Here is a 20,109-nt window from a genome sequence, read left to right on the forward strand (position 1 = left end):
CCAGCGAGCCGCACCCGCGACTCCCGCAGAGCCTCCTCAGGCCAGATGGCGTCGGATAGGAACTACCGCACCCCAACAACCAGCCCTACCACACCGCCATTCTTACCTTCCTAGACGGGAAAGGGAGCAATATCCGGGAACCCGGCTCTAAAGCGAGCCCAGCGTCGACGTCACCCGTACACTCCGGGGCACGCTGGGAGTTGTAGTGTGTGGCCTACAGCAGCTTCGGGTTCGTAGGTCTTACTACGGAGCGAAGGAGGGTCGAGATCTGGGTCAGAGGGAGGACACGCTCGCCCCCTGGTTACAGAATGCGCTGGTAAAAAAAAATGCGCTGGTAGTGAGACGTGGTCACAAGTGGGCCTGAGTGACTTCTGTGTTGGTGTGCATTACAGGGCTTATGGGTTTTGCAGATGACTTAAATCCCCACCCCCCATGTTGCAAACAGGTGTTTAATTTTACTACCTAGATCTTGTAAAAGCTACATGGGTTTAAATCTGCAGAACTAAGCTTTGATTAACATGTGTCTGCATCATAGCTTTATGGACATTAGATTACCCCTCTGCATATTATGTGGAATAACGGCTACTTCACAGAATAGCTTAAAGGTTATTTAAGGTGACACCATTGACTTGAAAAACACAATTGTAGACAAAAATTGTACCTATTCTTATGTGTAACCATTAAATATAAACAAAAGAAATTAGCAAAAATACAGCTTCATGTGTTTCAGATTTTGAAGTTTAGCAGAAAAAAACTCACTTTGTCTGTCAAAGCACTGTGGTGTTTTGTCAAGTGTTGCTGAAGACAACTTGATGTCAAGGCATCTGTTGATAACTGCGTGGACTACTACACATTGAGGATGATCAATCCCATTTTCTTCCATGACAGCAAAGCCATACTTAATTTAGTCTTCACTGTACTGCCTTTTCTTAATTGCGGCCATAATGTATTAATTAAAAAAATTCTATAAAAATAATTTCCCTGATTTTGTAACAGGGTACTTGTAGGGGTCTGGGCACTGGAAGGGGATAGCTCAGCTGGTACCTGGGGGTCCCACAGCTGCATACCATGTTCGGGGGCCCAGGAAGTGTGTGCGCTTCTTCACCTCCCCAAACATCTGATGCATTTCATGAAAAGCTGGGCCTGTTGCCCACTGACGACTTCCTTTTGCCTGCCGCCTTCCTGTGCAGGGGCCTGGGGGAAGTAGGTGCTCCCGGCCTGCACCAGCTTCAACTGCTCAGGCAGCAAGTGGCTGCCATGGGGAGCGAGGAGCAGGGTGCGCTGCCTGAGCAGTTGGAGCTGGCGCAGACCCAGAGCTCCTACTTCCACCCAGCTCCCCATGCAGGAAGGTGGCAGGCAGAAGGAAGTTGCTGGCAGGCAACAAACCTACGTCTTTAGGAAACGTGTTGGCTGTTCAGGTAGGGGAAGCAGCGCACATGCTTCTTGAGCTCTGGCATGCAACTGAGGGACTTCCCCTGCTCCTGCGCTGCAGGAAGCCGGAGCTACCTCTATTTTTGCAGGAGGTAACGCCAGTGCAGGATATTTCTTCGGGTGGGAGAGTTGATGAGGGCTGGGTCGCCTCACATCCCCCCTCTGGAATTTCTTCATGCCCCCTCAACTTGGGAACCTATGACCTAGCCTGCTCTTAAATATCTCCAGTGACAGAGATTCCACAACCCCCAAAGTCAATTTATTCCACTGTTTGACCACCCTGACAGGCAGATTTGCTTAATGTCCAACCTAAATCGCCCTCACTGCAGTTTAAGCCCATCGCTCCTTGTCCTATCCTCAGAGGCCAAGGAGAACAATTTTTTCCCCTTCTCCTTATAACCCTCTTTTAGGTACTTGAAAACCACTATCATGTCCCTTCTAAGTCTTCTCTAAACTAAACAAACCCAGTTCTTTCAGTCTTCCCTCACAGCTCAAGCCTGCAAAGCTCCTGGGTTGGTGCTATGCAGCCAGCAGGGCGTGCACGCACCTGGCCCTTCACGCTTCCCTGGAGGGCTCCTGAGTTACGGCTCTGCAGCCAACCTGGCGGGCACGTCCCTCCCTCGTGCCAGCAGAGCGCCCCCCCCACACCCCGCCAGGCTCCCCGCGTGCGCGCGCCGGCGCGCGGAGGTGGCGAAGCCGGGCAGCCCCGGCCAGAGCCCCGCCCCCAGCCGCGGAGGCTAGGCCGGTCGCAGCCGGATGACGTATCAGCCCGCGCCGGGCTCTGTGTCTCCGCGGCCTGGCTGCGGTTGCTGCTCACGTTCCCCTCCGGCTCCCCGCAGGCCGCGTTCCGCCGGGGGAGGGGCCCCGCGAGAGGCCGAGGCTCGCGGGGGAAAATGACATCTCGGAGGTGAGGTGGGGCTCGGGCCGGCTGCCGCAGCGGGGGGTGGCGGGGCCCCGTCTTCCCCTGGGGCAAAGTGCCCGGCGGGGGGTGGCAGAGACCCCCAGGTGCCGGGCGAGCCCCTCTCCCGTGTGCAGGGGGTAGGCGGGGCCGCCCCTGTCAGATGTGAGTCCCCGCGAGGTGGCCGCCTGGGCGTGCAGCGTTCACGCCGGGGGGCTGCGGGCGTGAGCCCCCCCAGGCGTTGCGGAGCGAGCGGCTTTGGGAGTTAAAACATGAATCAGCTTTTCCAGTGACTACCTGCGGGCTGTTGCTGTGGGGGTCCACGCTTGGGGTTTAGCACCTGCGCTTTGCTGCCAAACACCTGCAGCAGTGCAAGGTTTAGAGTGGAAATCCCTCAGGTTTGAGTTAATTGCAGGTGTGGACCCCTTTTCCCATCTCGTTTTTATTTTGTGGAAGACTCTCAGGTATCCTCTGTCAGTAAATATTTCCGTTTATTTTACCTCTGCCTTTTGGGCTGCTAATCAATCACAGTGAATTAAAGGAGCCCGGTCGAGAGAAATATTTAAATCATTACCTGTATTTAAGTCCTTTTATTATAAAAGCTGTCAAATAGGATTTTTTAAAATGCTAACTGTTTACTTGTTGAGGTTTTTTTCAGTTTAGAATAATGAAGCTCTCTTGTCAATTTCATTTCAAGGTTCTTTTCCCTTCTAACATTAAGTTGTTGTACCTGGATCTCCAGTGTCTTGGACGAATATTTAAAATGCAAGGGGAATTTTAAAATTGCACTTGGGGGAAGGAATCGTAAATATTTCTTTTCATATCTGTTTGAGTGACCCTTTCTGACCCCTGTTTATAAAGCAAAGCTTAACTACATGTTACTGCGTTAGTTAAGTGCCTGTTTTATGGGCTTTGGTTGCTATCTGACTCTTGAGAATTAGCCCTTTTAGACCATTCAAAGGTTAAAACTAAAAGGAGCTCATGAGAGAGTGAACAAAAGATTAGAAATACACAGACACCATCTGAAGAAGTGGGTCTGTCCCATGAACGCTCATCACCAAATAAATTATTTTGTTAGTCTTTAACGTGCTACTTGACTGCTTTTTTGTTTTGACAGAGACACCAGTGAGTGTGTAAGTTGGACTAATTAAATTAAAAGTCACTGCCTTTGCGATCTGTCTGGTTGTGTCAGGCAAAATCCAGCAGCACTCAGACCCATGCTGCAGTTGCTAGCCATGAGAAGATGCATATTGATTTTTTTTTTCAAGTTGGTAAATTGATACTATGATCCTGTCCCTGCTACCCATTCCCCAAATGATCTGTGTATTCAAGCTCTAATCAGAAAAGAGAAGTGTACTTTTAATGTAACGTATGATTCAAGAATGTCCTAAAGTTTTTGAATCCTGCAAAGAGGGCTTTTGTATAGTCACTGTAATAAGGACATGTTCTCTGCTGTCCTATCCAGTCCATCAACTTATTCTTCTACTTAGATGATATACACATCGCCCTTGTTGCAAATAGTGTTTGACTGTCTCTTTGATTATCTTTCCACTAACATTTTTGCTTTACTGTAAAGTGCTAAATGGTCTAAAATGCTATGTGTCTGAAACTATGAAATCGTGAATGCTCTGGTCAATATTAAACCCTATTCTCACTGTGGGCATAAATAGAATATTTTCGTATGTACTGGTTTTGATTGTATTATAGGCTCTTGATCAGTGTTATGCTAGGAGGAATTCCCATGTCTGCTTAGATAAGAGCCAGAAAAGGAAGATTTAAAAACAAATCTAACATGCATTCCATTCCTCTGAAAGGAAACATGAGCAAAAATCCTCTATCAGGTTTATATTACTCCTGTTTGTGTCTATGCAGTCCTCTCCGCTCTCCTCCCAGTGTTGGAAAGGATGTGGCCACCATGGTTCAAAAGCTCCAATATGGTGGCTGTATGCCAAATGAAGTAACCTGGTCACCAGTCCGGAATCATTTAACACAGATCACTAACACCCCCATTTCTTTCTATTTGGGGTGGCTGACAAATGTATCTTCCTACTCAAAGCCAAAAATACAAGGATGAGAATGCAAGAGAACCAATTACTGTTAGAACAGAAGTTCCAACATGTGCAAGAACTTGGTTGCTTTCCCAGATGTACCTTATTTTGGTCTTATACCCCAGCTTTAGTGAGCTACAGGAAGGAAGATACTGCTTTGATAATCTTACATGATTCCATAACCAACTTTCAAATATGTTATGTTATGGTTCCTTCTATTCACTGAAATATATTGCTTTTGGTATACCTTTACAGCATGTCTTTAACTGGTAATGTAGTGGTATTTATATTTGTGTACTTGTAGGACTGGATGTTCTAAGTAGTATATGTGGAAGCTCAAAATGAAGTTAATGGAAGTTGGGCATGTGTTATGCTTGTAGGACTGATTACAGTCATTTCACATTCCTGTATCTTTGGTTCTCTTTATTAATGTAATTATAACTTAAGTTCAGTAAAATCCTCACTTAAATCGCACATACATTAAAAACTCGTGTATGGCAATATTTTGAAGTTATTTCTTCTAATAAAATTTGTATAGTGGGGTGAGGTAGGGCTGCAGGAAAACTAACAGAGGTATCAATGTGTTGTTGCCCATCCTCCACAGCCACGATTGTTCCTTGGAGTATGTTTCCTAGTGTCCAGTCCACTTTAGTTATTAAAATCCCAGGCAGTGGGGCTTATTCTGCTTCTCATGGCAGACTAGTCTGGAGATTAATACATTTTCTGTTCAGGAAACTTTTTTGACATTTGGAACATTTTTTCCCCCTTTCTTAATTTCTTCCTAGTTTTGTGCCTGTGTCTCCCTGTATATGACCTAAAATTCTTGCAGTTTACACCTTCCAGGTACTTGCAGAGTGTTACTGTGTTCTCATGCTTAGATTGTACACATTTAGGACCAGAAGTTTAAAGTTGTTTAAGGAGAGCTGCTTTTGAAAACTTGACTAGATGCCTGCCTCCGTCTTTTGGTAACTAAATACCTTTAAAAGTTTAGGTCATGGTCCATTTAATCTTTCTTCATAATGCAATTCCAGATCTAATTTTTTTTTTTTAGGGTCATCTTGTCTGTCATCCTCTTGCCACTTAATGGCTGGTCAGCGATACTGCATATGTGTGTTTTTCATAATACACACTATGTGCTAACGATAGATTTGTCCTCTTTTCCAAGCAAGCGTGGTGATCAGTTGGGGACCAAAAGAAGTTAAGATAAGTTACTTGGATGAAAATTTGTAGCAGTCAGTTTATGTTGCTGGGTTTAGTTGGTGATGATTTAAAAACTTGCCAGTCCAGCACACAGGCTTTTCTCTCTCCAGTCTTTCAAGACAACAGTGTTGACTATCTTGCATGTACCCTGTGTGTGTGTCAAAGGAGATGAAGGAAGCTGATTTGCTACATGGGCTTTGACGATCTCAGGACTCAAAGAAAGAGTAGGGGTTTTCCCCAGTTTCCTTAGCCAAAATGTTTGTCTCACTCTTGTGATGATTAGTTACTGCCCAGAAGCAGCTGCATTTTGGTTAAGGTGCATATTTATAGTTCGAAGAGCTTTGAGGTCCTTCAGGTAATGTGGACTTGGGTAAATGTAAGATTACCTGTCAATGGATTATTTTTTAATCTGCTGTGGTAACTCAGAGTAGGTAGATTTTTTTACTTACATTTGCCTGGTTTGATCAATACCTGGAGCAGTCTATTTTCTTGGTAGCTTGCTACAGGTTTAGTATTCTGAATTGGGTTCTTTTGGTTAGATAGGGTATGCACAGGGAAATTTAAGGCTCACGTGTAGGATTACTTCCTTTTCAAATTGCATATGTAAACCTTTTACTTTACTTCTGACTTCCATAGGTATATATGCTAGAGTGACTGTTAGGGGCTTGGCTGTTTTGGAAGCTCTAAAAGAGCCCAGACTATTTCTTATGAAAATTTTGCCTGAGTAGGACGTAATGGACTATTGTATTATTGGCATAACAATAACAAGTCTTTCTCAATTTAAGATGCCTTTCAGGAATTGCTGAACCAGTTAAAAGAGCAAAGTGACTGCCCTCTGTTTAAACATGCATTTGCGCAGTTTTCTGTTTTGGTAGTTTACCGTAAAATGTGGATTTATGCTGGGAATGATCAGAAATCCTATGTACATTTTTAGTTGCAGTGTTTTTGTAAGTGTGACGGAGTTGATTTCTGCAAAGCTGCCAAGTATCTGTTTTGCTTTACTCAGGGAAGAATTCACTGGGGTTTTTCAAGAGCAGTGAGTTCTTCAGCTCTCTCAGGTACACTATAACATAAGTGTGTATGTCTGGGGTTCATGATTTATAGCAGTTACAAAAATAATCAAGTCTTTCAAATGTCCAGGAAGACTTAGTTGAGATGAAAATAAAAACTCAAGAAAGTAATCTGGCAAAGCCACTGCAGTCAAATTGTCTTACGCTGTTTGCATTTTATTCGATGTTCTGTCTTGGCTAGCTGTGTGGCAGTGGAAATAGTCTTGCTTTTTGTTTTCCAGCTTTTAAAACACGTCTGATTAAACCGGGCATTCCCCTCAAACATCAGCTTGGGTATTGTTTCTTCTTTACCCCAGCTGTACCATGGGAATCAGATTTATGCTTTGGTCAAAAATGTAATTGAAACAGTAGATATTGACAGCTGTCATTCAGGTTCTATTGTAACTTTCTGGAACACTCTTGGTAAATTTTTTCCATGCTTAGTCTCTGCATACAGATGAACTCATCTAAAAACTTTTTAAAATTATCTATGTTGAATATTAAACACATTAGATAATATTAGACATCTTATTAGTATGCATGCAATTTTTCCTTTTACTTTAATATACATGTTCTGTATTGATTCAACTACCAACCTATATTTTCTTAAGCCAGTTCCTTGTGAGAGCACATCCTTTGGCCTATGCAGGAAAGCCGCGAAGGAGATAATGAATTGTGAGGGCAGATGCAAACCTCAGATTTTCTCTTCAATTGATCGCACTGATAGCGTAATAATCCCAGTTTCTCCTTGGTTCACAAAGCATGTGCCTGGAGATCATTTGCCGTTACCTAAATCATAAAATCATAGGACTCAAAGGGACCTCGAGAAATCATCCTATCCAGTTCCTTGCATTCATGGCAAGACTGTTATCTGACAGGTGTTTGTGGGTGGTAGGACTGCTGGTCATCTTAATGTTGCATTACTTCTGAATTGCAGCAGTGAACTAAAACTTGCACAACAGTACGGAAAACATGGACGACTTAACTAAATCACTAAGAATAAGTCTGCTGAAATGTAATGCCATAGGTGGTGAGGCTGGACTCTTATAGGCCATATATGGCTCTCTTCTGGTGAGGTGTGCTGTTTTAGTCATTCAGGAGGCTGCTTGTGGGTGGTGAAAACCAATATGATGATCCTCTGTGCTTTGTATTTAAGGAGAGTGATATTTTAGGACCACGGGAATTGACAGACCAGATCACAGCATTACTCCATCTAGTCAGGTAGCCAACCTGTAACAGTGGCAAGTACCCGATGCTTCAGAGGAAGGCGTAAGAAAGCTATATTTTGGACAATTGTGGAATAGTTTGTCCACAAGGGACATTTCTTCCTGACCACTCCACCATCAGTCCGAGATCATTTTATGCCCTGAATCATGAGGTTTTGTTTTACTTTTACTTTTTACATGAAACTGTCTTAATGTTACTTTGGATATTTTCAGTAGTCATATATATGTCTTTAATTTTTTCCTCAGTCCTAGTAAGCTTTAGGCCTTCATGGAATCCAGTGGCATTGAGTTCCACAAGTTGTGTGTATAGTGGTTGTGAGGAGTGTGTGTATTTGTTGTTTTTCAGTCTCATTGAATGTGATTTTTGCTGTTATGAAAGGATAGATACTAGTGCCTGGCTTTCCAGCTCTAGGTACCATTTTTAATATGCTTTTTTATCACTTTTCTTCTAGAATGAACAGTTTCCAATGGTTTGGGTGTAGTACTTTCACTTTTATGACATCTCTTATCAGAGGAATGCCACAATTGTGGAATAAAACCTATTTTTAATTGGTGAGATGAAAAGTAAAGGGTTACAATGAATTTTTTGAGACTTTTTTCAAAGCCATAATGAAATATTGCATCCAGTGATTTTTCAGGTTGTCTGATATTTGTGTGGCAATGTAGTATCATAAGAGAGATTCTGGTCTGAAATTATTTTTCCTTTTTGTCTTGTGTAGGTGGTTTCACCCAAATATTACTGGAGTGGAGGCAGAAAATTTACTGCTGACAAGAGGCGTTGATGGCAGCTTTCTGGCCCGGCCCAGCAAAAGTAACCCAGGAGATTTTACGCTTTCTGTTCGGTAAGTGAAGTGTTTGAGAGGCCCTGTCCTTACTACTCACTTTACCCAAACATGCAGAAGTCTCCGGTTGCCGTTGTTTGGTGAAGAGCCATCTGCCTGGTTAGGGAAATGAGACTTGTGTGATCTGCAAGTCATTCTCCGTTTTTGACTTTTCTTTCTATTATGTTGTTATTTTTAGGTCATCTTCTGTGTAGGAACCCAAATGTCTTTGGTTTTCCAAGTGGTGCATAGCTTGGAAGTCTGTGGATCCTGGCTCTTTAGTGAGCCAGGAAGGTGCTACTGTGGCCAATTGATAATGTACATACTCCTTACCCTTTTAAAGAAATCCATTAAGGTTCCTGCTCAAAAAAGGAGCAGAAGTGACAGCATTAGGAAGGTGCATGTAAGATCTGTGCTCCTTTATACTACATTCTGGCTGCTCTTTTCCCCCTATCAGCCCATTAGCTACGCTGATAGTACTTAAAAACTTGCTCGTTACCAACAAGTAAATATTTGCCGTTATGTCACTTTGCTATTTGCAATGTAACTCAGTGCCAAAAATGTGGTTGGCACTTCACAGCACAGCATGCAAATATGGTCTTTGCTCCCAGGAGCCCACCCTTTAAAGCCCTGTACAATGAAAGGCTCCTGGGAAAAATCCAAAGGACAGAATGACATCATTTTTCTTTACTCCAAAATGTCTCACTTCTTAGGAATTGCAGAAGAGGTGAGAGGGATTTGAGTGAGAATAGAATGGTGACTGGTCAAATAGAGATAAAGAGCTCATTGCACACGCGGCCAAGATGCTTTTCTATAACAAGACTAAGGAAGTATTGAGGTAATCATTGTTAGGAGAAATTAACACGTTTTTAAGGGCAATTCATGCACTCCAGCTTCATCTAGAATGTGCCTTTTGAAGCATATGTCCTCTAGCACACTGTGAGGATGGGGACAGGGAGACCGGCATCTCTGACACTTCATTATTGCCTTGTATGTTAAGGTAGTTTTAGCGGAGCTCAGTCAAGGTAAGGAGACCCTATCAGAGATCTGTGTTTGACTGGGGGGCCCGAAGATTGGTGACTGAGAATTCCATTTGTTAAGTCCTACCAAGGATGGCCATTGACTTCTACTCCTCATTGAGATTAGTGCAGGTAGAGGCAAATTGCTTACATAACTGGCTGTGATTGTAGGGAGCAGATGTGTCGCTAAAGGAAATTCCCAGGCTGGGGAGCCATGTGAGAGTGTCTGGTCTTCTCTTTGAAAGTGTCAGTTGGAGTCTGTCCAGCCTGTCCTAGAACCTGACTGCTATACAAGCCAGAGCTGGACTCTAGCCTTGAGAAAAGGGTAGCCCAGAACTCCAGTGAGGGGGCTTGTGGATGCTGAAGACTTCCCCCTTTCATGAGGACAGGAGGTCTGTGCAGCTTCGTTTGGAGAGTGTGGGTATATCTACATCCCAGAAACAAGAAAACCCTATGGCAGCAAGTTTGAGTGTGGGTCAACTGACCCAGACTTGCAGGGCTCACAATACAGAGGTGAAAAACAGTAGTTTAGATGTTTGGCATCTGAGATCCTGGGAGTGCAGGGGATGTGTCTGAGCCTCAGCTCCAGACCAAGCACAACCATCTACACTGGTTTTAGCTCTTTAGCCTGAGCCCCGCAAACCTGAGTCAGTTGGCCCCAGGCTCTGAGACTCGCTGCCATGGCTAGTCTTTTGCAATGTAGTTTGCCCTGTGGGATCATGAAGCCTGTTTTGGTTCAGTGGAGCCATTAAGTAACTGTGGAATCAACCAAACGTTATTTATCTACTAACTTAAACAGTCGCCTCCTCCTCTTGTAATCCTTGATGCTGTTTCATTGCCCTGTTGTTAGATGTATAGTTGCTTCACTCCCAGTGTGCACTAATGTAGGTATGCTGCAGTTCTTCTGCTGAAACACAACTGACAAGCAGAGCTGAACTACTAAAACCTCTAAGCTGGTAGAGTGGAATATTTTAAGAGGACTGGTTTGAAATTGACTAACTTGCAAAAATAGCATTTTCTTTCTTTTTCTTTTTTTTTAAATTGATGCAATAAACACTAGGCGGAATGGAGCTGTCACGCACATCAAGATCCAGAACACAGGCGACTACTATGATCTGTATGGAGGAGAAAAATTTGCCACGTTGGCTGAGTTAGTCCAGTATTACATGGAACACCATGGGCAGCTCAAAGAAAAGAATGGAGATGTAATAGAGTTAAAATATCCACTGAACTGTGCTGATCCTACATCTGAAAGGTTAGAGAGAGAAATAGTGGTGACAATATGAAGGAGTCCATGCTCCTTTCCACATGCATGTAATTCCTATTAATGTTAAGGATTTGCTTTTACTCAGTGTAAGTAAGAATGGCATTATTTTACCTTGGAAGTACCCCCAACTGATTTCTGTGCCACTATTTGCACAATAAGTTATTACTCAGTTGCGTAAGGGTGGGAGGGTCTGAATGAAAGAGTAGGCCCTGTAACTTTCTAATGTCTCTCGTGAATGTTTGTAGTGACTAATACAAAAACACAATAAATTACACAACTCACTTTCTATCCTTCTTGTAAGATGTCATTGGATGTAAAAGCTTCAGGAACTGGCATTAGAAAAGGTTCAGAAAAGGGCGACTAAGATGATTAGGGGTTTGGAACGGGTCCCATATGGGGAGAGGCTAGAGAGACTGGGACTTTTCAGTCTGGAAAAGAGGCAATTGAGGGGCGATATGATAGAGGTATATAAAATCATGAATGGTGTGGAGAAAGTGAATATAGAAAAATTATTTACCTTTTCCCATAATACAAGAACTAGGGGACACCAAATGAAATTGATGGGTAGTAGGTTCAAAACTAATGAAAGGAAATTTTTCTTCACACAGCGCACAGTCAACCTGTGGAACTCCTTGCTGGAGGAGGCTGTGAAGGCCAGGACTCTATTAGGGTTTAAAAAAAAAGCTTGATAAATTTTGGCAGGTTAGGTCCATAAATGGCTATTAGCCAGGGGTAAAGTAGGGTGCCCTAGCCTTCAGTACAAGGGCAGGAGATGGATGGCAGGAGATAAATCACTTGATCATTGTCTTCTCTTCTTCTTCTCTGGGGCACCTGGCATTGGTCACTGTCGGCAGACGGGATACTGGGCTGGATGGACCTTTGGTCTGACCCAGTATGGCCATTCTTATGTTCTTAGGAAGCTTCAGGGCATTTGTGTTACCGCAATGACTTCAGTATATATTTCAGAATATGATTTTATCTTGGAAACTTTAAGTTATATGTGAGCTTGAGAAAACAAAAGTCAAATGTAAGTACCCAAATGAAACAGACATTTTTAACAAGACAGCAATGATCAGTAGGCTCTCTCAGACTTTGAATCCCTACTGAGAATGTATGGCAAAGGGACTTTTCGGTAATAAATATAGTTAGTTCTCTTTGGAAACTGGAATTAGTCAGTTTCCACCCACTGTTCTGCATTATGGCCAGTAGATGTCAGTTTATTCTCAGACGTGATGAAGCAGGGAAAAAATGATAGAATTGCACCTTCAAAAAAGGCTGATGAAAGTGTGTTCCATTGAGTGTAAGGAAAACTTTGTTAACATAAGAGCACTAAAATCATGCAAGTGCATAAAATAAGCAGTGGCCAAAATTACTTGAGAGAAACTGAAGTGTCTAACTTCAGTAATTAAAACTTTAATAGACTCCATTTCAGTTGTTACTGACTTTGCTCTTTGGATTTCTTTCTGGTGATCTCTGTTGATTTTCATTAAAACAAAGGTGACTTTCTCCTAAGGTTTAAATGCATAAGAATTCAAGTATCTTAAACTGTTTTTGGTGAATGAAGGTTCTGTTTTGCAGCTTGTTTTGTGCATAATGTTTTATTACATCTGAAGTGTTTCTGTACATGGATGTGTGTGCACGTATGCACTCCCAGTTCATGTTTTTTTCTAAATCTGTGCTTTGTCAGGTTTTCTGTGTGCCTATAGCAACAGCTCCGGCCACTGAGACCTGAGTTTAGGATGAACATTTTAGCTTGTCATAGCTGTTTAAACTAGGTGGGCTCAGTTATGAATATAGTGAGGAAGGAGAAGGACCAATATATTTATTTAATGCATTGTAAATTTTAGGTGGTTCCATGGGCATCTTTCTGGAAAAGAAGCTGAAAAGTTATTAACAGAGAAAGGAAAACATGGAAGCTTCCTTGTGCGAGAGAGCCAAAGCCACCCAGGAGACTTTGTTCTTTCAGTCCGGACAGGAGACGATAAAGGCGAAAGTAATGAGGGGAAATCGAAAGTGACCCATGTCATGATTCGGTGCCAGGTACAGCAAAGCAGGAACATCTTTCCTGGCTTGTATGCTTATTGTGTCAGGAGGGACGTTACAGTCAATACCTATTCGGTCCTCTGATTTTGGTCAGATGGCACTGTGAGTACAGCATGTTGACTGATTGCTCAAATTGATTCTTTTGCTAGTTTGGAGAATTATGTTAGCATTTTGTTATTCTGACTGCATCATGCCACAGTAATTTGGATCAACGCTGGTTATGTGTCATATGTATCTTGTGACTTTCTAAGGAAGATTTTAATTTTAAATAATCCAAGCATGAACCCAGATGTGCTGAGCCTTTCCTCTAGGCCTGTGTACCATGTGAATGTTCATTTCAAACATTAGCTATAGTAAAAGTTGTATATCTGTGTTGCTGAGGACCTTCTAAGAGGCTTCCTTTTGATTACATCAAAAGTCTGTCTCAAAGCTTCTGCTGATGGGGGCCAGAGGGCTGCAGCTGGGGCTGTGAAGCCAGTGGCAGGGGCTGAGGAGCCGCAGCTGGGGCCAGGCTGCTGTAGAAGGGGGCTGAGGAGCTGGCAGTGGCCAGGGAACAGGAGCCCCAGCTGGGACAGGGAAGCTGCTGCTGGAGAGCAGGAGCTGTGGCCGGAGCCAGGGAGCAGGCACTGTGAGTGGGGCGTGGGAAGATGGTGGTTGCCAGGAGAATGGGAAGGAGGGGCCAGGGTGGTAGCTGGGAGTGGGATGACAACATGGAGGGCAGCTGGGAACAGACCTGGGGTTCGGCAGGGGAGCATTAGCTCTTCCTTGTTCAGCAAAATCTTTGGTTCGGGACCATCCAGATCCAAAGGGTGCCAGACCAGGGAGGTGAAACCTGTATTGCTACTTTTCATTGTGATATGACCCCACTGAGTCATATTTTATCATTTCAGTATGGAATGGTAGGGCATATTTAATAGGTTTTTAAGTACTCATTTAAGGGATCTTGTGATTGCCTCGTGAGAATGTTAAACAAATTAGTACAGACTTTATTTTGATTACTGTGTGCTTTGCTATGAATGAGCACATTTTGAATGTCTTTCCTGGAAGGAGCTGAAATACGATGTTGGCGGAGGGGAGAAATTTGACTCTCTAACAGATCTGGTGGAACATTATAAGAAGAATCCCATGGTAGAAACACTGGGCACAGTACTACAACTCAAGCAGGTGAGCTTAGTAAATCATAGAACTTTGGTCATAAGCATTTATTAACTTTCAGACATGAATGTGTGGTGAGGAGGTAGGGAGCAGCTCAGCCTTTTTCTTATTTTGTAAGGTGTTGGAAGATATTCATTCAGCGTTAAAGCCAAAAGAATTTACCATCCTCTTTTACACCATAATCTTAATCTTTCCGGGAGGTCCAGTGATTGAATTTAAGGTGCTATAACTTTTTTAGCTATCTATAAAGGACCTAATTCTTTATTTCTGGTGCATCTAGAATGCCCTTTGGCTATGAAGATTTTCAAATCTGGTTAGAAAATGAGGAGAGGAAGATTAATGGACTGGAACCACAAAACTGTGTTGCTGTCACTGCATGAATTTGGCTTTTTATTTATTTAAAAAAAAAAAAAAATTGACTTCAAAATCTGGAGTGTGAAGCCGAGGTCTGAAAACTGAGTAATACCTACATGCAACATAAAATACAGGAAAGCTGCATAACTTGGTGGTGGTGGTGGTGTTGGGCAGCGATTTAATCTAAAATACATTTCTTGATTAGCCCCTGAATACAACACGTATTAATGCTGCAGAGATTGAAAGTCGAGTGCGAGAACTCAGCAAGCTGGCAGAGACCACAGATAAAGTCAAGCAAGGCTTCTGGGAAGAATTTGAGGTAAAGTCAATGCTTCAAAGGTAAAGCAGGTATTGTCTCAGAGATAGAACTATAGTATTACCACAGTTTCCCAGTGGTTTAGGGGGTCTTGTGCCCCTCGGATCTTTATTCTTGCTCTCCACTCCTGTGACAGACGCTGCACCTTCTCCAGTTTGCTAGTTCGACACATTCGTCTGCCAAAGAGGAGTGGTTGAAAGGTTTGTCCTGTCTTTTAACTCAAGGACTGAACAAGCTCTTCCTTGGTGCTAGCTCAGTATCTGATGGTTAACTCCCACCCCACTTTGAGCTGCTGTGGTGCTGAGCTAAGGAAAACACTGCTGAACAGGAATTCTGGTAGGCTCTCTTCAAAGTCCTGGAGGAGAATAATTTTGCATTTCTCTTGTTCTTCTCATAAGAACATTTCAGTGGGTCAAGAGGCAGAGGTACCTGAGCACAGGGGTGAGCAAACTTTTTACATTGGACCTTTTCGTCCCTGCAATTAGCCAGAGCCCCTGCACCTGGTCTAATTAAATCCAAACCAATGGAAATGTCTTACGTTTTTATGAAAAAACAAAACCTTTTTGGCATGTGCCAGTATATGTGAAACAGCAACATAAACTTTAGTGGTGCAAGGACAGTGCACCCCCTGGGAGAGATGATAATCCCTGTAGAGATGGAGGCAAAGCATGTTAGAAGAGCCAACTTTCCTAGCCCTCCCAGGCAGCTATTAAAACAAAAAAAAATCACTGTTGAAAGAGTCCCCCCAAGTACGGCAGTCCCAGGTAGTTATCTTGCTGCTAGGAGCCCAGCCCAGCTTAGGCGAGGGGAGAAGAAGAAATAAAAACAAAACAAAACAAAAAACCCCAAACCATGAGCAGCAGCTCCCTGCTGTTTAAAGAGGCCGCTCCCTCCTGCCCGCTTCTTTTCCAGCCAACTAGAGCAGTCTTTTAAAGTAAACAAAAGAACTAAACAAAATTAACATAATTGCACTTAAAAAAAAAAGAAGAGCCTGGACACTCAGGAAGCTGAAACAAGGGGCTGTGCTGGTAAAAGCATGTCTCTTACTCCCCTCAGATGCCTCTGCAAACCATGAGGGGGGACCAAAAATGAGAGCAGAGACTGCTGGGGGCAGGGAGGCAGGCAGCTGAACCAAGGGAGGCAATGGAGGGCCTCTGTGGGAGGCAGGGGAGTAGCAGAAATGAAGCCGGCCGTCTGCCAGCAGAGTGGCAGGCAGCACAGCACATGAGCACAGCTGTGCATAGAAGCTATGGGGAGGCAGTGGAGGGCCCCTGTGGAGGGAGGCGGGGGGGCCAATTGTGCTGTGCCCTGCCTTTTGAAACTTCAAGCCCCCCCCAGTTTGCGCACCCCTGCTTTAGCGTGTTAGTGGCAGAACCTGAGAGTTCTGCTTCCCAGTTTCCCCACTCTAAGCACTAGATGGCAGTCCCTTCCTTAGACATGAGGTACAAACAGGTCTGGCATTAGACGGTCAGTTAGCAGCTGCACTGAATGTGATAGTCAAAATAGTGACTCTTCTTTGTATCATTGCACTATTAATTGACTGTAATTTTAAGAGGAGATAGGTTCCCAACTCTTGGTGACGTTTGGTAGGAGTTGAACAGCTAAGGCCTGGTGTGCACTAGAAAATGAGATCAGTTGGTGGGGGTATGAAAAATCCCCCTCTTGGAGCAGCATAGTTAAGCTGACCTCAGTCCTGTGTAATTAGTGCTAAGTCTACAGATGAATACTTCCATTGATTTAGCTCGTGCCTCACAGGGAGGTGGATTACCTATGCTAACAGAAGAACCTCTCCCATTGGAGTAGGTTGTGTCTACAGGGAAGGTGCAACACAGCTGCACCACTGTTGTATTTTAAGCGTGGACAAACTCTAATTCTCTCTAACTAAACCCAAATGTTTAATTCACAAGAAGATGGGAAGTGAATTTACCCTGCAGTAGTTTGCCATAATCTAGTTGTCTATGTACACCTTGCTGGCCTGTATTAGTAGTTGCACTTTGATCTACTCCCATTTCAGAAAGAACTGTATCCACTTGTTGATGCATGCCAGCAGGAGCAGCTAGTCTGGGGGTGGCTAGCATAGGGTAACGTTACATCACAGCTTGCCATAAGCGAAGTCTTTGTGTAAACACAAGCTTTTTTTTTTTTTTTTTGGGGGGCGGGGGGCGGGCCTGGGAGGTGCAAATCCCAGCTTCTCCCTTTGCAGTGGCTGCATGGAAAAAGTTGGAGTTGTTCCCCCAAGAAAACTCTCTACTTCAGTTGCCAGTTTGAAATCCCATTTTTTAAAATCATACTTGATGGCAGTAGAAAGTTGTCAGGGATTTTAGATTGAAGACTGCATTCTTTTGACAATTACAACGTGTTAGCCAATACATACATGTTAGGCATAGGATATGCCATGTTAATATTGTATTCCATCCAACAAGTGGGCAGTTCATTGAATTATATTATGGCTTTCCCACAGTTATGCCTACTGTGCTCACTTATGTCAAGATATGCATATTCCACAACGCTCTGCAAAACCAAAAGTAGCTTTTGGCATTAGCAAATAGCCTATCAAATACAAGACATACATTTCTACATCCCAGCATAGGGACCTTCACAGGCAACTGGTTTAAAATGGGGTATCAAAAGTAGAGCTAAGGAAAGACCCAGAACAACAAATTAATTTGGGTTGGATCTTGAGTGACCTGTAATGTGCTTTCTAACTTGTAAGCAACTGTGTTGTAAATATAAGGAAGTTTAGGATAGTTTTGAAGCACACTTTCTAGGTAAGGTAATCTGAACAGTGCCATGAGAAATTGCTTCCGAGAAGGATTGATATTGTATTAATTCTTTTTCCTTTCTATATTGTACTTTTATTGACCAAAATTGACTAAATTTGTGTGGTCAAACAATTGACTAGTCATTTTCCACAAGCAACTGGAGTGATCCAGGAATAAAGAGGAAAAGAGTGAAGATGACAGCCACTTCAAAGGCCCTCACTTACATATAGTTAAATGGTTCCTGTAAGACCAGTTTATACTGAAGAATTTTCTTAACTCATTCTGGAATATATATTATACCACCAGAAGATGGAGACAGGAAATCAAGGAATCTTGTTATGCTGACTTCTTTCATACAGAGGCAGGAACATACAGTCTCTTGGTCTTGATTAGAAAAAGTCAAGAGGAAAAAGGAAACCATTTTTGGTCTCCATTCTGTCAGAGTTGAGTGCCTAATCTGACCCCTAATTGTCTGCTTTCTGTCGTCAGAAAAGGGACTGTTGGCAGAATGATCTCAGCTGATTGCTGTCATGAGGGAATACGGAGAGAAGGGAGGCGGCCTTGGAAACTAGAGCCCTGGAGGTATTAGAGACTTTGTGTAAAACTAGCATCCATTGGCTTCCTACAGAACAGGCAAATATGTTCCATATCACTAATGGCCAGAAGCCGAATTCTGATCTAGCTAGACTTCTCATGTGGATGTGAAAGAGCTTGTATGCAGAAACTGTGGGTAGTGATATAGTTTAATTGCTCCTGTATTGTCTCATTTAAACTGTGTTGCATGTGACAGCTTTGTGACTTGGTGTGAACCCCCCAATAAATTGGCTTTTCAGTCTGTCAGAAGAAGAAAAACTAGGCTTGCAGTTGGCACCCTTTTCTGAGGACTGTGAGTGTACCCTTCTAGTGCTCAGACTTCACTAGCAAAGTTCCAAAGCTATACTTGACCCCCCCCAGTTGGTGCTGGCTGCTAAAATGATTTTGGTGGTGTGTGGATTAATTTTTAGCTGCCCCAGGAATAGAAGAGACTGGTTTCCTCCCTGTGGGCCAGTATTGGTGCAGGAGGAGTGTAATGAAATCTGGAGGGCTAAGCATTTCCATACGGTTCCCTTCTTCAGATATTGTAGACTCACCTATGTACACAAGGGGCTAGCATTGTTACTGCACCTCTTGCTTCCCCTTCTGGCCTAATTTGGGATGAGATGTGGCCTGGTGGAATACTGGAAGAGACACTTACAATGTAGCTGATTGTGGCTGGCCTGTGGAGAAATGGGGCAGATAAATGTCCCAAGTTTCCTGAATATGTATATTCATCAGGAAGCCAAAAACTTACTAATGGGTAAAAAGTTATGAAACCAGAAAATCTTTATTGTGAGCTGTTTTATTCCTCCTTCCTTACACCTTTGCTGCCTTTTGGAAATTGCTGCATTAATCCTAAATGTCTCTTTACATGTGGTGGTCTGTGAACCGAAGCCATTCCATAAAATGTTGCTGTTAATTCACCTCTGACAGCCATTAGTTGTCTATCTCTGTGGAAGACTGTAGGATGTCCGTGAAACACTGCATTGTACCATTTATGGTCTTACTACCCAGATGGTGCTTATAAATTACTTCCTCTTTGAGTATATGTAGGGATGTAACTCCTCTTTTCCCCTGCGTGACTGGATAGAGATGTTGGCAGTGTTTTCTTTTTTGGCTTCTGAAAAAGGGCTTTTTTGTGAATTTAGTGTTTGGATGGTATAGTGAATTGACAACCTCCATTTATTATTGCAACCAGATTTATTATTGTACTATGTACAACTTTAATGGGCTTGCTACAAGTTCATGAGCCTCTCCTCAGGGATGTACAAAGCAATAATAATTGATTGTAGTTTTGCCTGCTTGAATCCCATGCTGAAAGAACCCGGGGCAAACTTTGCTTGCAGATTATAAAATAACACAGTTAAATGTACAATGCTGGTAGCTTCAAAGTCCTAATTATATACACTGTGTTCAGTGTAATTGGCTTATCCAAGCACTCGAAGCTTCATGCAGTATGGCAGGCACCTGTTATTAGCTGAAGTGAACCTTCTGTAGAACTTTGCCCCACAAACGGTTACTACCGCTAACACTATGCACTAGGGTCTTCTCTTCTTGCCACTTTGCACATAAGACACACAACTCCACTACAGAGAACTTACCTTGATTCTAAAGATCGGGAAAGGGAAGTACAGAGAAGCTCAGTGACTCGTCCAAGATAACATGGGAGATTTTGTGAAGCAGTGGGGAATTGAATCTACATTTCCCAGAGCTAGTGCTGTAACCATGGCACCGTCCTTCTGCTCAATTGAACTGTTGCCATTTTTTCTTTCTGTAAAAAGGGAATGATAATACTTGCCTCCCTTCAGAGGGATACCTTGAGAATTCCTTAAGGTTAGGCATATGTAGAACTTTTCATGCAAAGAAGTAAATCCTGTTGCTGTTATGGCAGCTAACGTTCTCTGGTCCTATTGTGTCATGTCTGCTTTAATTATTTTTATTCTA

General features: G+C 43.1%; 1 protein-coding gene across 2 annotated transcripts in view; it reads left to right on the forward strand.

Moving 5' to 3' along the window:
• The first annotated feature begins 2,211 nt into the window (after positions 1–2,211).
• Positions 2,212–20,109, forward strand: part of PTPN11 (protein tyrosine phosphatase non-receptor type 11) — a 42,005-nt gene continuing 24,107 nt past the window's right edge. For both annotated transcript variants that reach the window (XM_075012658.1, XM_075012659.1), the window contains exons 1-6: positions 2,212–2,338; positions 8,572–8,694; positions 10,753–10,947; positions 12,807–12,999; positions 14,050–14,166; positions 14,717–14,830. In XM_075012658.1, the coding sequence (XP_074868759.1) occupies positions 2,325–2,338; positions 8,572–8,694; positions 10,753–10,947; positions 12,807–12,999; positions 14,050–14,166; positions 14,717–14,830 (756 nt within the window). In that variant the 5' untranslated portion in view covers positions 2,212–2,324. The remainder of the gene's footprint in view (positions 2,339–8,571; positions 8,695–10,752; positions 10,948–12,806; positions 13,000–14,049; positions 14,167–14,716; positions 14,831–20,109) is intronic.

This window comes from Carettochelys insculpta, chromosome 18 (assembly GCF_033958435.1).
Source record: "Carettochelys insculpta isolate YL-2023 chromosome 18, ASM3395843v1, whole genome shotgun sequence".
NCBI classification, from domain to species: domain Eukaryota; kingdom Metazoa; phylum Chordata; order Testudines; family Carettochelyidae; genus Carettochelys; species Carettochelys insculpta.